The 17,558-nt window shown below is 34.2% G+C and overlaps 2 protein-coding genes across 7 annotated transcripts; both read right to left on the minus strand.

Annotated features, from left to right (window-relative positions):
* Positions 1-1,063: 1,063 nt before the first annotated feature.
* Positions 1,064-5,517, minus strand: LOC120076812 (putative lipid phosphate phosphatase 3, chloroplastic). Of its 6 annotated transcripts, none has more exons than XM_039030735.1 (9): positions 5,246-5,516; positions 4,416-4,517; positions 2,747-2,971; positions 2,550-2,637; positions 2,358-2,467; positions 2,173-2,263; positions 1,864-2,052; positions 1,720-1,779; positions 1,064-1,583 (listed from the first exon to the last, which is right to left on the minus strand). In XM_039030735.1, exons 1-9 carry the CDS (start codon positions 5,246-5,248, stop codon positions 1,372-1,374), a joined length of 1,080 nt encoding a protein of 359 aa, XP_038886663.1. In that variant the 5' UTR covers positions 5,249-5,516; the 3' UTR covers positions 1,064-1,371. The 6 variants fall into 6 exon arrangements, with proteins under 6 accessions (XP_038886663.1, XP_038886662.1, XP_038886667.1 ...); XM_039030734.1 differs by lacking the exon at positions 5,246-5,516 and adding an exon at positions 5,073-5,239; XM_039030739.1 differs by lacking the exon at positions 4,416-4,517 and having other exon boundaries at positions 2,747-2,966; positions 5,246-5,517.
* Positions 5,518-8,565: 3,048 nt separating this feature from the next.
* On the minus strand, positions 8,566-10,981 carry LOC120075037. The gene is made up of 2 exons (XM_039028185.1): positions 10,133-10,981; positions 8,566-9,611 (listed from the first exon to the last, which is right to left on the minus strand). Exons 1-2 carry the CDS (start codon positions 10,858-10,860, stop codon positions 8,840-8,842), a joined length of 1,500 nt encoding a protein of 499 aa, XP_038884113.1. The 5' UTR covers positions 10,861-10,981; the 3' UTR covers positions 8,566-8,839.
* Between the last annotated feature and the right edge of the window lie 6,577 nt (positions 10,982-17,558).

The raw sequence follows: 17,558 nt of genomic DNA on the forward strand, positions 1-17,558 counted from the left end.
TTATCCATAAATATTCTTGTTATTTGTTGATTTGCGATCACTTGTTAGCTTAAGAGTAATTGCCACAACTTTTTTCAGAGATTAGAGATTGGATCTCTTGTCCTCTTATTGTTACACTCCCAACCTCAAATTTCTGTTCACATATGGATATGATTTCCATATTTCAATGAGTTGGATATTATCATTAAAAGTACACCGATATTTTTATTATTTTGCAGAAAAATTCTAAATATAATATAAATAATAGATATCTTAATTTAGGTAAGAATTATAAAATATTTATTTACTAATTTAAATTTATTTTTTAGAATTTTTAAAAATAGAAAAATAACAAAAACTATTTTAGCAAAATTTTAATCTTTTTTATAGAGGTCAATAAAAATCTATTAATGTCTATTAGTATTTTTTACTACTTCTTTAAATAGTTTGACATTTTTTCTATCGGTGAATTTTTTTTTTTTTATAATTTTTTCAGAACTTTCTGTTGATATCACATTTCATTGAAGTTTTCGTAAAATTAAGACCTTTGACGTCAATATTTTAAACCTTGATTACACCGTTATGTTAAAACAATAGACACTAATTTTATATATCCACCACTAAAATAATTGTTTTCAAATATAGAAAAATGAACCAAAATATCTATAAATATAGCAAAATGTCCATCTCTATCCGTGATACATACGGATAGACATCTATCATCTATCAGTGATGATATTAATAGACAATTTATCCATGTCTATCACTAATAAATTATGACATATCAATGTCTATCACTGATAGAGATGAACATTTTGGTATATTTAAAAATATTTTCAACGGTTAAGTCATTTAAGATAATTTTTCCCATAAAAAGAATATTTAAAATTAAGAAATAGATTTTAAAAAATTGTTTCTAAATTTCTCCTTAATTTGTAGTTTTTCTTTTCTTGTTCCAAGCCATTAAACTTTTGTTTTTTGATTGATTGCTAGTGACATTGTTGGGGAAAAAATAAAAAATAAAAAACAAAAAATAATTTGAGTGGTAGCATATAATCATCGGCAGAATTACATAAAACTTAAATTCAAGAAACTGACCAACATATCAATTTGTCCAATTACAATTAGGTAGTAGATCTGAATATTAAAAAGAAACAAAAATAAAGTTGGTTTTAGCATCAGCTTTGGTCAAAATTAGAGCCAAAATGAGTTGTTTACAGGGTAACAATGAACCATGATTATATAATTAAACCATAGAAAAACCTGCTGTACAAAAGTTGTATCATATAATTATTAGCCTAAGAAGAACCACAAACATACAAGCAATGCTGTGCCATATGGAAGGTGCAGCAAAGTATTTTCAAGCCTCCAAAGCAACGTATATGCAACCACTTATTTCGTCTCAGTTTCGGTTTCCTGTGTTGTCGAACGAGAATTGGAATCAATCGACAGTCCCAGAAATCTATCGTTGTTTCGCTCATCCACCTCGTTCTCAACCTGCCTTTCGATGTCCTGCTCATTCTGCACAACAATTATCGCATTCGACGCTGGTGGAGGATTGGCAAGCGTCTCCAACACTCTAAAGTATGCATATGGTCCCCAACCTACAAGCCAAAATGAAATGAAAACACCCAATTGTTTAGTTACGATGAACGAGCAATCGAGCGCAACGACAACATTGTCTAGTTGGTTCTTCAGTAGAGAAAAGAATCAGCAATGGTTTTGGGGTCAAAACTATACCTTGAGAGTGGTATGGAGGTGGAAAGAATTGCAAGTAGCAGAAGGTAGATATTACAAGCCCTGCAATAGTAGAGCTCTTAAAAATCATTTATTCTTATGTACAAGTTGCAATAACGACAAGATGATGAAGGAAAATGCACATACCGAGCAGACCTCCAGCAAACACATCTTGCCAATGGTGCCAGTAATCATCCACTCGAGAAACACCGACGAGAGCTGCGAAAAGCAGGGGAAGAAAAACAATGCAGAGTTTTGCAATGTGACCTCGCTGATCGAATACTTGTATTTTTCCTGATAAGTACAACGAAAGGAAGCCGAGACCAGAGAAAGACCCTGCATCAGGTCAAAAGTTCACAAAAAGAAAAAAAGGAAGTTAAATACCATATCTCAACATCGAAATCACACTAGAATTGTACTAACTTAGAAGGGAAAGAATGACATTTTGTAACTTACATGAAGTATGCCCACTTGGAAAGCTCTTATGCCCTTCCTTGATAACATCCGCATCCCCATGACATATAACATTGCCTAATTGATCATACACCTGAGAAACAAAAAAACCAATATGTAACATGAAGTCAAGCAAGATATGTATCAAAACAGATAAAAACCGCCAAATCTCGCATTAAGCAACGTACATCTTTCCCATCAGGAAAACAACGCCAAAAGAAGTTCGGTCGAGGTCGTCCCACTGCATTTTTTATTGCATCAGTAATGACTGCTGTTATTAAGACAGAGTAAAAGAGACCTGCAGGATATTCCAATTTACATCAGCTAGTTGCATACAAGTATCACCAATGGAAAAAGGAAATCATGATCAAGTATCTCACCTAGTATGGCATGATGAAGATCATAGACGTCCCTTCTACGCCAATACACAAACAGAAAAACTGCTATTGGCAACAGCATTGCATACATCTAATCATCCACACATCACCAAAAAAAAAAAAAAAATCACATTCACATAAGTTTCCATTCCAGCCTATGTCTAAATGTTTTCATAGACAAGAAAGACAAGCAAACATACGGGTACAGCCCAGACAGGAACAGTATTATCTTTGAAGGGATATTTGAGATCAGTCATCATGTCCTTCCCAACATAGCGATAAAATGGATGTATCAAATATAGGATGACCTCAATCAGCACAAGAAAAAGAAATATAAACCAATCGTGCATGTGTATCCTCGCGACGGTGACTCCATGGGATCTTAAAGTGTGTGAACCAAGCTGCACTTCCCTCATTCTGCTGTTCTGCACAAGCATAAAAACTTTCAATTTACCATTTAAAACTATTTAGGTCAATAAGTTGGTTTGATCTGAAACTTTGAGTAATGAATATAATTTGAAGAAAAAGATAATAATAGTTGTTCTATCAATGGGTTGAAGTACAAGTTATGAAGAAATAAATCCAGAAAAGATGGCAGTACATTGCACTGTAAAACATGTTTACAGAGAGGGGGAAAAAAAAGAACAGTGAGAAAAATACCAGAATTCTTTTTTTCTCAGTATTAATCGCACAAATGTTAGAAAAACAGAAAAGAACAAATACATGGAAAAAGAATAGAGTTTACCCCCAGGCCCTCAAAAAAGGTTAAGAAGATCAAAGAAAGTTTTGTATATTTCATATTAAAATAATCCACAGAATTTTACAAGCACACAGCCATCTACACATGCGCGTGAATTTGTGTACAAGCATTCTAACAGAAATAATGACATGAAAAATACATATAACGGTATAAGAGAAATAAACCAGACTATTTATAAATGAAAGAGGATAATGATTCAAAAGCATCCAGAGCGCTCAAAGTAGATAGTCCCATATAGAATGAATTTCCATAGATGGTTGAAATGGCTGTTGTCTTAAGCCCCTTGGGTATAAAAATCATATATAAAGTTGTACAACACAGCATTAGTGGAATCAATGTAGAGTTTTAACCCAAATATTATATGCTATTAGCCATTCTAATTTATCCAAAAGATTTAGAAATAATGTATTGCAGAGAACTATTAGGATGTATTGATGAACATCGCATGCCATAAGTTGGTGCGTGCCCACCCTAGGGATTACTGTCACAACCAAGATGGATTTGAATGGATGTCTGTGGGGTTTCATTTAGGAATGCCCTAGTCACCCGCTTGCCCAGCCGGCATCATGGAAGTGATCAACATAGAAGGAATAATCCTAATTCTGTTGGAGTGTAACCAAAGTCCCACATTGGCTAGGTAAGGAAAAGATTCGGTATATAAATGAGGAAAACTATCCCAATATGAGTTCTTTCAAGTGAAACAAAAAACAAAGCCATGAGGGTTATTTCCAAGGTGGATAATATCATACCATATTGGAATTGGAGGGTTCGTTGTCCCTCACAAATTCAATAGGGAGAAAAAGAAAAAAGGACTAGGAATAATGATTTAAAATCCCGTACCACCTCTACAGTCTAGGTTATCTAAAAAGAAAAATGTACAAGAAACTTTTCATAAGAAAAGCTATACAGGAGGGGCGAAAAGTGAATAAGGAAATTCCCTTCCTATAAATGGGGATTAGAAAAATATTCCCGAACTAGTATTAATCATATCTGATTCTCTAATGCAAAAGATAGGAGAAAGGCTAAATAATGCAAAGAAACAAAAGAAAAAAGAAGCTCAGAATCAGACTTTACAAGCCTAGAGAAAAACAAAGCATAGAAAACGATACCTTTTGATCCTCTTGATTCTGGCGATCTATCAATGGGAAATTAATGGATGAAAAGCAATCGAGAGTTATGGAGGAAAGCTGTGGCCTCGTTTGTGATACAACCTAAATAACCCCAACAAAACCTTCAGGGGAAAAGTATTGTTAAGAACTCTAGATACCTACTTCAACTCAAAGTTATCTTGCAAGAGTCCCTAAAAAGAGAACTTAACAAGTCTCTAAAAAGACCCTATCACCGTCTATCCGTCGTTTAATCAAACCGTGACAATGCCTCATGCAAAAGAATTATAAAAGAGCTTAACCATGAAAGGTTCCGCCAAATGAATGGGACCATAAATGTAAGCCTCTGCAACCCCTATAATTCTTAGAGACATTTATTCAAACAGTGGCTCTACTTCTGGACAATTTTCAAGAAAAGATTGGGAAAAAAAAACTAATTCAAAAGAAGAACACATTCCATTTCCAAATCAAATCAATATGAGAACTCATAGAAAAGCCCTGCAGTTTTCATAGATCCATAACCCGCCTCTACAAACAAAAACAACACATATAATTCCAAATTAACTGTAACCGACGGGCCAATCATTCACAAAGTCTTAGCAATTCGAATTTCCTTTGCATTTAGCAACTGGGAAATCTGATTACAAGAAATCCACTAACCTGAAAGGCGTTGCCGCCGAAAATGTTAAAACCACAAAGAGATCCAACAACATTCCTCCACGGCATTATAACAAACAACAAAGGAAAAAGCAGGGGAAACCCCCAAAATAAGGGCTGATTACAAGATGTCACAAAGCAAAGCAAAGGAAGGCAAAAATATCAATATTCTATACCATGAGAAGAAGGCTGTGGCCTTATCAGAGAATGGAAGGCTTGAAAAATATCCGCTGACCCCTCGGAAGACGACAATCAGGTGAAAAGTAAACGATGAATTGAATATGCATAAAGATTCACAAAGACCCAGAAGGAAAAAAATGAAAATTTAGCAGTAAAAAGTGATGGGTGTCAAAAGTTTGTCAAAATTGAGAAGCTTTTTGATGGCGGAGGATTGGATCTGGTGTGAGAGGAGATATTTTGTGGCCTTTTTCAGGCCTGTCTCCTCTCAGTAATAAAACTGTTCTAATTGATGGGACATTAACCATCCCACAATTATTATATAGACAACCACCACGTGGCGAATTTTTATGACGTTTGTCTCTATCTTTTTTTTTCTCTTCACCGTTCAACCCCTTTTGTTTTAACTTAAATTAAAAATAGAATTTATTATTGAAATATGTATATTTCTTGTTGAGTAGTTCTTTTGATCAGTAGTATATACTTTCTATATTTAGCAAGGAACTTGATTTTTCAATCTCTCTACATTTTATATTTATCGTGTAATTTTAACTTTTTTTTCTTTTTTTATTTTTCACATTTATCGATAAGTTTTCTCTTTGTCACTCTATGCTTTAAATACAGAATTTACTAACTTCATTAGTGAGTCAAATCATCTCTAAGTATGATGATTATCTCACATATTGTTAAAAGAAATAAAATATCTTAAACATGTTTTAAATTTCAAATGACTTTTTTAAAGAACTTTGTTAGATAGTATAAAAATTAAAAGACCAAACAGATGCGAAATTTTATTAACTTAAACATGTAATTAAATTATAAATGGAAAGTAGAAAGAGTTTTGTTGGAAATAAATCCTATTCCATTACCTCTACCTACTTTTCTCTCTCTCTTGGATGGAGGCACTAAAATGTAGGGTAAGTTTGGCACTAAATTTGTAGGGAAATTTGGGTAACCGCAAATCTAGCAACCGGCAAGTGGTAAGTAATTTGAATATTGTTCTTTTTTTTAAGATGATATGATAACATTTAAATTATATCTATATTGGTAGTTACTATTTTGGCTCATATATTTTTTGTTTGTAAAAATGGCAAAAACGAAATCTAACCCACATATAAAAGATCTAAAATATCGCAAATGTATATATTATTGATATACACTTTATATATTTGAGTGATATATTTGTTGATATACTTGTCAATCATGCACTCATTTATACTATTGATAAACTTGATACACTTGATCGATATACTTGACAATAATGCGTTTAACTAATATATTGCTAACAAATTTGTCAATCATGCATTTGTTTATACTGCTAAAAAAATTGATACACTTGACTAATATACTTGATAATGATGCACTTGACTAATATGTTTTTAAAAACTTGATAATGATGGATCTTTTACACTCATTATACTTGATATACTTGACAGATATACTTGGTCATGATACACTTGATCAATATACTACATACTGATAAACTTGATAGTGATGCACTCTTTTATATTCCTGATACACTTGATTGATTTACACTGAAACACTTAATTGAAATATTATTGATAATTTTAAAAAAAAAAAATCACTGAACATCTTCTTCTTCACACACAACAGGCCCTTTGCTTCCCACATCGCTTACCTCCATCGACCATCGCAACCTTGTTGCACGTTCGATTTTCGATCGCCGCAACGTGGATCGCTATTATTCTCTCTCTATCAATCTTTTTTCACACAAATATGGAATAAAAAAATAATGAGAAATCCAAATTTGAAGTTTTTACTATATTCGTAAAATATCAAATATGGGTGATACACCTACAAAATAGTATATTCAAATTGTCGCTCAATAAAAATATCCTACTACTTTAATATTTTTTAAACAATATTTATCTAATTATTTATTTGCCAAAGGAATTGATTATAATCAATATTTAGGTAAATGAGACACCTATTAATTAATGTGTGATTTTCCCACGTTTAAAAAAAGAGTTGTTGCCAACATGAGCGTTGGCATAATGCTTGTACTATTGACCTCGAGGTCAAAGGTTTGATTTTCCACCCCACATTTTAAATTAATACAATTATTAATTTAGGGTTCGGTTGAGTTATCGGATTATAACTTTTTTTTCTTTTTAATTAAAAAATATGTAAATTTACATACATCACATGACTAATAACTAAAATCTTATAAAATTCAAATATTAAATACCAAATATCTATTATATTTATTGCAAACTTTAAATATAGACAAATATCATAACAATTTTAAAAGAAAAAGTATTAAAAATCACAAAGTAATCCATATAAAGTAATCAAATTTTAGACAAAGAAAAATATAATATATATAAAATTCAGATTGGATTAGGTCAACTCAATTTTTTTTTAACTAACTCACGACTCAACCAAATCTAACAAAATAGAAAAAGTTTAACATAATCCAATATAAGAACAAAACTAACCCAATTGAACTCTTACATTTTAGATTAGATAGTCTGGATTATTCATGTCATCGGTTACTAAACACCCCAAGTTTAAATTCCCTATGCCCATACAGTACAAACTCAATTTAAACTTTACTTAAAAAAAAATAGAGAAAAACTAAAGAGAGGCAACAAAACAACCAAACGCAATAATAGAGACATTAAAGTGAGACAAGTCCCACGCCTCCTTGAATTTAGGAACCTTGTGCTCCTATTATTTTTGAGCAAATATGTTTATATGCCTTCAAATTCCCCAAAACCTGCATTACCAAACTGCCCCCCTTTTTTTTGTCTTTACACCCAAAAAAGTGACACCTACTGGAAAATAAAGATTTTACTATCTATTTATTTATTTATTTTCACTTTATTAATCATGGTTAATTATGCTTTTCGCCTTTTAGCTTTTTCTTTTTCTTTTCCCTTCTTCTGTGTTAGTGTCTCGTACGTTTTTTAATTTTTGATTTTATGTTCCATAGGTCTTTTAGTCTTATTTTATTATTCAATTTTCAATTTTTTGATCAAATAGATCATTCGTCTATGAATTAAGGATTCTTATTAGACATGAAATTCAATTTTATATTATATGAATTAAGATCCATTATTAAGATTCGATTCGCATATAAACGTTTGAAACTATAAGTCCCCTACGATATTTATCTAAACAAAACCGAGAGAAAATTTCAAATTAATACACTTGTAAAAACTCAATGTTTAAGTACACAGTCTTAAATGATAAGAAGATAGAAGAACCAACTTGTACTTTAGTTTCTCGATTTCAATTCAACCTTAAACTCACAAGTTGAATGGATTGTTTATAACATTATTCTTACCTGATTTCCATATAAAAAGAACATTATTCTTACCTGATTTCCATATAAAAAGAAATGACATTTGTGTTTAACATATATAGAAGATTTCTCACATGACCAAAGAAAGAAATAGATGACAGCCCGAGCAGAAAAAGAACAAGAATAAAAACAACAACAAGCATTCAGTCTTTACACCTATAACACAAGCTGATCATGAAGGCCAATCATAAAAAGAGAAAAAAAAAAATTCCCACAAAACTGGGTGATCAAAATCTTTCACTCACTCTGCTTCCAGACTTCCAATTCATTGCTCGATTTTTATCATATGCAGTTGTGCCATCGCGTCCGACAGAAGGTTTGTCGAGGCTTTAGGTTTACTTTGCAACGGAGAAGGAACCAGCGGTGGCAGAGGCTGAGATTTGTATATTAGGGTCCTTGCAGGATCATCCTCGTTGCATTCGTTACGAGTATGTGCAACTTCACCAGATGTATCAGCGGCAGCATCATTAGGAATGATTACCGGCTGCTGCTGAACTTCGTCAGCAGACTCGAGAGAAATCGGATTAGCAAGAGATGGCATTGCTCCAAGATTCTGTGAGTGTGGCTCTGGCATCACCTCCTTGTAAGCTACATGCGGAAGAGGAACAACAGGTGAAGCATCAGGCAGGACCAAAGTATGAGTTGAACTTGCAGTCGCAGCATCGCGCAAGCCCCATTGCACAGGTAGATTGGAAGGGGCTGAAAGCTGTGTCTGTCCAACAGGCAAAAAGTACACAGGATACACATGGTTCGGCATCGGCTGGTAATGCACAAACTGAGGTTGCTGGACTGGATAGTAAGATGGCATTTGATACACAGCAGGAAGGCAGCTCTCTACCGCCGCGCTTGCTTGAACAAACTGCAATTTCTGCTGCTGAAAAGGGTTCGGTCGGGAAGCTAGTGCATAGCCTGAAAAATCATGGGGGTTCTGGGGACGAACTCCGGCAGCGAGGTTGTGAAAATTACTCTCTGATATAACAGGAATAGACATAACCGTATTCTCGACTGAAGAACATGAGTTGGTAGGGGCAATTTCACTGTAAACATTACAAATTCTTTTGGCTATTAGAAGACTGCAGTATCAAAGCTCAAGAAGAAAAAGATGATATGATCTTCAAACTGATCTGTATGATTTTTGGGGAAATTAGGGTCTAAATTCCATATCTAACCCATATATTGGAAAAACTATGATAATCCAGGGCAAAGAAATGCATACAGATAACCCAAATCTGGAAAAAAAAAAAGGTACAACTGAAAATCATATCATTCCCATCTTCAGAAAGCAATGATAATTAAACGGTTTAATCTTCATTTTCTTCCAACTTGGTTTCACTCAAACCTTAATACAATTAACCAATTTAACAATCTCATATACATTATACACAAATGTTAGTTCATCTTCATACTTTCTCATTGTCACATCCAAAAATAGTAAAGGATGTTTAGAGAGATTGAAGTAAACTAGAGACAATATTAAAACTTCCAAAACTAAAAACAACGAGAACAAAGCTTGATTATAACCAAATTGAAAGAAAGCAAAAACAAAAGTCAAAGTTACCTCGCGAGGGTAGCGATGGAATCAGAAGCTGTCTGTAGCGTAGCCGCATTATCCAGCGAACTGAGTCCAAAATCCTCAGTCTGAGGTTTAGTGGGAGGAGACACATTAGCCAAAGAGGCCGAAGAAGACGATGATCCAAAAGAAGAACTGGTCTCCAAAACCATGGACTCCGGCAAAGAAAAACCCCCATTACCCAAATCTACAACACCCTTAACTTCATTCTCTCCAATTAACCCTTCCCCATCAAAACCCACCAAACAATCGCGCCCCTTCTGCAAAATCTTCGCACTCTTAAGCGCATCGACGAACCAGGCCTCAGTCTTGGGATGATGAATAACATTATGGGGCTTCTCGGGCTCGGGGGAAAAGAGGAAGAGCCTAATGCGAGAGGAAGAGGAAGAGGAAGAGGAAAGACGGAGGTGCTCGCAGAACATGAAATGGAGGTCGTCATCGGAGGAGAGGGAGATGAGAGAGTCGAGGGCGGAATGAGGGAGGTGATATTTGAGGGAAAAGGGGGATTTAATGGGGAGGATTGTGAGGAGATGAGAAATGAAGGCGGAGAGAGTGTTGACGGTGGTTGGGTCGACGGAGATTATGCGTGTTTCGCCGCCTAAATAGGAGAAGGTCTTGGTGCGGGGGCGTGTGGTTATGTGGCCGCCGTAGCTGCACATCAAACGGAGTTTCGTGGTGGGGGCGGTGGTGGCGGATTGTGGCGGTGGTGGGTCCATTTGGGTTTGTGAGATCGGGAGGTTTGTGAGTTGGCGAGAGCAGAGCGGAGCAGAGCGCAGTGTACGGGAAGATACTCAAACAGAGGATGGGGACCCAAAGGAAGGGAGCCTTGACTTTGGATTTTTGCTTTTTTTGGCCTTTTCTTTCTTTATCATTATTGGTACTAATTGTTATTTATTATTATGGATATTGGATAATGGGCATATTAATTTGGGAAGAAAAGGAAGGGAAATTCGACGTGCAGCAATGGGAAGATCCTTCTTCTTCATCGGACGACGCGTCAGTGTTGAATCAGCTCTACTACCACCATAACATCCAAACAAAAAAACTAGGGGGGGGGGGAAGAAAAGGCGAAACAGAATTTATTCCCTAAATTTCTTATCCATTTTTATTCCAAACAATGTTAAAATAGTTGTAATCTCACTACTTTTGACAAAAAGAAAAACTAATTATACAAAATATCACATTCCTAATATATAAAGTGAGCTTAGAGTAGTATTGACATGACCTTTATATTTATAGGTCGGAGGTTCGATCCCCCACCCCTAAAGTTATTGTTCGACAAGATTTTGGAAGAAATTTAATTCATTGAATTCGAAGTTTGTATTCTCATTGATTTGTTGTATATATAGATACAATCTTCTAATATACATTCCTTTGGTATTTGTAGTGTTTGGGAGCTTCAGTCTTCAGAAATTAAGAACTTGGAAGCTTCAATCCTTTATAGCTTGAGAACTTGAAAGTTTGAGTCTCGAGAACTTGGGAGTTTCAATCTTCAACTTCTAAGAACTTGAGTATTTCAGTCTCTAGAGCTTGAGACCTGCGAGCTTCGATCTTCAACTCTTAAGAACTTGAGAGCTTCAATCTTTTTAAGCTTGAGAACTTGGGACCTTCAATCTTCAGTAGGGGTGTGCACGGTTCGATTTGATTCAGTTTTGAATAAAACCAGTGACCGAACCAAATATAGTGGTTTTCAACAACATTGAACCAATCAAACTCGAAAATTCTCGATTTTGGTTTTTGAATTAAACCATCCTAGTTTAGTTCGGTCTGATTCGGTTAAAATCTGATTTTTTTTTTTTTTAATAAAAAAATCTACAACCATCTGATTCCAACTCAATATAGAACCAATCTAATTCAAATTAAACTTCTAATACGATGTCAATCCTTCTATCATGATGATATGAAGGTTAAGAACAAAAAAAAAGTGCAAAGATTTTTACCTTTTTTTTTTTTGTTGTGTGAAGCTGCTATTGAAGGAACTAGGTAGAAGGTGAAGCCATGGGCATGGATTGAAGAAGGAAGGAGGTGGAGGTGAAGCCATGTCGTTGACTATTATTGTCATGGATTGAAGTTGGTGTGTTGTCGTGGGCTAGAGAAGAAAAATCAGATACGGCGTGAATTCGAGGAAGGTAGGGGTGAAGGGTGGGTGTCACACCCCTCCCTAATTTACCTCTTTCACCTAGAAGGAAGGACGATAGCAAGTACTACCCTTTTGTGGCACTTATTGTCTGACTTCCTAATCTCAATCTTAGCCAGAGATAAATAATTAAAAACTCTCATTTTATTAAATCAAAACAAGGTTCATACAACTTAATAAATTTACAACTATTTGCTTTTTAACCCAAACTCATCGATTAATTAAGAAGTTCATCTTATGACAGACCTTGACTTCAAACAGCAACTAGGACTCTTTCTACTACCTGCGAAGGAAAACCATAAAAGAAAGTAATAAGCTAGAAGCCCAGTGAGTGGTAAATAACTTACGGGGACTTTTGCAACTAGAGATGTCCATTTATCCTATGGGACCAGACCCCACGGGAACTTGCTCCAAAAGAGGCGAGGAATCCCTGATTTTGTGTGTGTGAGATCATAGTCTAATAATATTTAAGTTGAAGGGTTAGACTTGTAATATTTAAATTTTCATTTGTAAAATTACGAGATTGAATATTTAAATTATATCTTTGCATATAAATATTATTGTTTTTATTAGGAAATTTTATAGTATTTTAAATTAAAAAAAAATATTGAAAATGGCCAATTTAATATATAATTTTTTTTTATCAAGGTTGAGAATGAAATTAAAAGTTTTTAAAAAAATAATAAATTAAAAAAACGGAAATCTTTTTCCTCGCGGGGAATTTTGTGGGAATGAGGAATGAAATAGAAGGCGGGGAAGGGGATGGGAACGGGGATGGGAAATCCTGTAGACATCTCTATTTGCAACCCTTAACAACAAATAAAATGACGTTAGTGCATCAATAAATCATAGTGAGATTATTTTACAGACCTCGACCTTGTTTGTAATCGTTCCTGTTGTTCCTACACTCACGATAGATAATTAAACTTTTTATATTTCTCTCCCTATGTTCACATAGATCTACCTCTTGTAGGCTCAGAACCTAGACCCATCGATCCTCTGACCATCCCACAAGAGATTCCACCCACAGGCTCAGGAACTAGATCTTACGGCCTCCTGACCATTATGTGAAAGTTTGCCATAGGCTCATATTCTAGATCCAGAGATCTTATGATTATCCTGCAAAGTTCTGCCACATGCTCAGATTCTAGATCCACCGATCCTCTGACCATCCTGTACGGTATAATCTCACCACCATATAACTCCATATAAACACTTGTATGAGATTTTACAACAAACATTTAAATACCACTCACAGTTTACTAAAGACTTTGGCTTCCAAGTCCTTTCAATCTCGTTCTAGTTCATTTGTCCTCCCAAAACCTAGTTTGCCCTTTTCTCCCGAGCCTTAAGGCTAGGTTTCAGAGCAACAGATACTCGATTGGACGCATCCTCTGACCATCTTGTGTGGTATAATCTCACCACCATATAACTCCATATAAACACTTGTATGACATTTTACAACATACATATAAATACCACTCACAGTTTACTAAAGACTTTGGTTTCCAAGTCCTTTCAATCTCGTTCTATTTCATTTGTCCTCCCAAAACCTAGCTTGCCCTTTTCTCCCAAGCTCGAGGCTAGGTTTCATAGCAACAGATACTCGATTGAACGCCCAAATCTCCCTTATGGATGCTTAGGACAGCTTTTGGATGCCTAGCACAATTTGTTGGATGTAGGGCACTATTCCTCAACGCATGATTTCTCTTCCCAACGGGTGGTCAAGGATTCTTGGACACTTGGACAAGAGTTGGATGCCTGATCAGCCAAGTTGGATGTCTGACAGCTAGGTTGGACGCATGGTAATGTAGGAGTAAAAGCCCTAACGCAGCGGAATAATCAAGACCTAATTAAAAATCAATTAAGTAATTGAAATACCAATACACTAGCAAAAATTATAAAATAAAAATGGGAGACCTAAAAACCTCAACCTAGGTAAAAATTTTAGGCTAAACATGCATTACAATTAGGAATTCAATCCTACAGAGAAAAGAAAGAACACTTATTTTCGTTGATGACTCGAATGAAAAACGCTAATTCTCCTTTACGATGGATTTCACCACCAATTAGAAAACCTCTCTATTCTCTAAGAATTTGGGTATTGGTTTGTAGGATCCAATCTCAAAAATAGGGAAAAGAAAAGGGAAATTTTTTCACATAACCCTTCTGCAAGTTTTTTGTTCATCAAAACTTATGTTCTTCAATTTTTTGTAGGTATTTCAACCAATGGAGAGAGAGAAAACATGGGAGTTATCTCACGTTTCTATAACTCCCCTACATAGGAATTATTTATTTGATTTAACAAAAATCAAATAATTAATTTAATTAATTGATTTAAAATAATTAATAATTAATTTAATTTAATTTAATTATTTTTTTCATTTAAATCATATTTAGATGAAACATCTCTCACATAACCTATAGTTTTAATTCAATTAATTTAATTAAATAAAATCACATCACATCAAATCAAATCAAATTAATAATTAGTTAATTAATTATGAAATTAAATATCACATATTTAATTTAACCTACATATGAATCATATTCAATTGTATTTCTATCATAACCTACAGTTTTAATGTGCATCTAATATGCATTAATTTTAACCTATAGTTTTAATATGAATCCAATTCATATTATTTTAATATTTGAACTACTTCAAATATTTAATTCTCTCATAAATTAATTTTGAATCATGCCCAAAATTAAATTTATTTTAAAAAGTTTAATATAAACTTTATATTGTAATGTTTAATTATACATTATACTATTTTCCTCAGTGAATTTGAACATTTCAAACTCTATTCAAGACATAATTACTTCAATCCTTTCACGAGCTAGGAAGGAGACCTCATGGACCTACAGATCAAAAGTTCTAAGATATGAGATTAATTGGCTAAATTTAGCATTAATCAATATTCGTTAACTGTAGGTGCACTCCATTAATAACCCATAGTTGCACTCTTTTTACTACAGATATATTTCTGTATCAATAGATATAGACCAATAACAACAAGTTAGTCCTTAGTCCAATAACAACATTCTTAGAGAATGACCACAATAGAAATTATCAACCTCGCAGTAAGCTAGTATTGAGTGAAATAACCAAAGAAACTATAGATAGATCAACAAAGATTGTTGATCGTTGGTCCTTCAACAAGAGTTGTTGATAATACTGGTCCATCACATCCTTTTCAACAGTCTGACCGTTACATGGGTTCGATCGATAATGGGAGGGTTCTTTCCCAAAATCTAGATTTTCATCCGAATTTTTATCCTCAATTTTAGAAAAAATCGGTAATGCTTAGAAAAATTTGAAATTTTCAAGTCTAAGCATTACATGGGTATCACTTTCCCAAGATCAATAGTGTAACGCTCATAATTTTTCTGTATGAAAATCTCTCCTCAAGAATTCAGAGCATTGCAACGCTACGACTATTGCTTAACGACACTACCTTTCAGCGTTGCAACACTATGATAGCAGCATCGTGACCCTAATCGGTAAAATAGTCTCGTTCTGCACAAATTCAGGTCCAAACTTCCCCTGAACACCTCCATTTGATCCCGATCTCTTCAACAACCGTTGCTCTATAGATCAACACGGACTTATAGATTCGAAGCATGAATTAAATTGCTCAAAAATACAATGGGCCCTTCAATTTAATTAAATTTAAAAATAATCTAGGTCCAAAATCACAAACATTCAATTTTACAAACCAACATTCTGTTGAGATTGGTGTCATAAATCTCTTGTATTCTCGTAGTTTGTAAACATAGTATAAACAAGTTGTTATTAATAAAATAATTGTTATTTTATAAGAATACACTCAATCCAATAAACTAAAAATCCTAGGTTATTTTATATAATTTAAACAAGTATGTAGAGACATACATGTGAATCATGTTTAAATAATAAGCTAAATAGTCTGTAGTAGATGGATAAGGCTAGGTATCTTATCCTGGCGATACTACATATACAACTCACTTTGTAGGTGTTACATGTAACACCCCAAGTTTTCCTAATTCAAATTTTGTATTTTCGTAAAATTTGAGGGTAATTTTGCTCACTTCGAAATTCAATTTTGCTTAAAGGAAAAGATTGGATTTATGTCGCATTAATTTAATTTAAAGTTAATTTTTAGTTAATGCCAAGAATTTTTAAACTTTAAAATTAAGTAAACTTACTATTGGAACTGCCATTGTGTCGGGCGATAAATTTATGATTTATTTTGAGGAATTTAAGACTAGTTACAAGGATAATTCTGACTGTTTTGAGATTTAATGGACTGTTTAGAAAAGATATATGAGCATGTGATAATATGTCTGAAGCATGTTAATGTATGAACATGACATATTAATGAGTTAAGCGATACTACTACTGGAATGTCTTAAAGCTAGGTGAAAGTTGAGGCATTTGTTGATGTACATATTTATGTGATTTATTATGAAAGTGTGTAAGCTATATGATGTATTATGAAAATTCAAATGTTTGATTGTTTACATGGGTTAGTGCATGAAAGTGATGTACTAGAGTTGATCCATTAATACTAGATTAAACACGTACGTTGAGGTTAATTAACATGACCTTGATGAGGAGGTTTTAAAGGACTCATGTTAGATGCAATCTCTTTTCCTTTTTCAGACTATATGACTATATGAAAGTGATGCATGTCCAAGGGCACTAGTACATGGGTATGAAAGTGATACATACCTAGAGGGTATTGGGGTGTACATAAGAGGTGCACGCTCAGTGGGTTGTGTGTATACGAAAGAGGTGTATACATAACCATGTGTACGAAAGAGATATGCATCCTTACATTCATAGAGAGGATCTGAGGTGTACGAAAGAGGTACACTCAGTGGGTTATGTGTATACAAAAGAGGTGTATACATAACCAGGTGTACGAAAAAGGTACACACTCAGTGGGTTATGTGCATACGAAAAAGGTGTACACATAACCAGGTGTACGAAAGAGGTACACACTCAGTGGGTTATGTGTATACGAAAGAGGTGTATACTTAACCAGGTGTACGAAAGAGGTACACATTAAGTGGATTATGTGTATACAAAAGAGGTGTATGCATAACTATGCGTACGTAAGAGATTGTGTTTCTTTCAGGATTTACCAGAGATCGTGTTTCCTTCGGGATTCACCAAGGATTGTGTTTCTTTCGGGATTCACCAGAGGTTGTGGGTCCTACGGGACTTACTAGAAGTAGTGGGCATACTTAACTGTAATAAGATAGAAATAAGTTTTTCATGTATGTATG

The sequence above is a fragment of the Benincasa hispida genome, chromosome 4 (genome assembly GCF_009727055.1).
Source record: "Benincasa hispida cultivar B227 chromosome 4, ASM972705v1, whole genome shotgun sequence".
In the NCBI taxonomy this organism is placed as follows: Eukaryota; Viridiplantae; Streptophyta; class Magnoliopsida; order Cucurbitales; family Cucurbitaceae; genus Benincasa; species Benincasa hispida.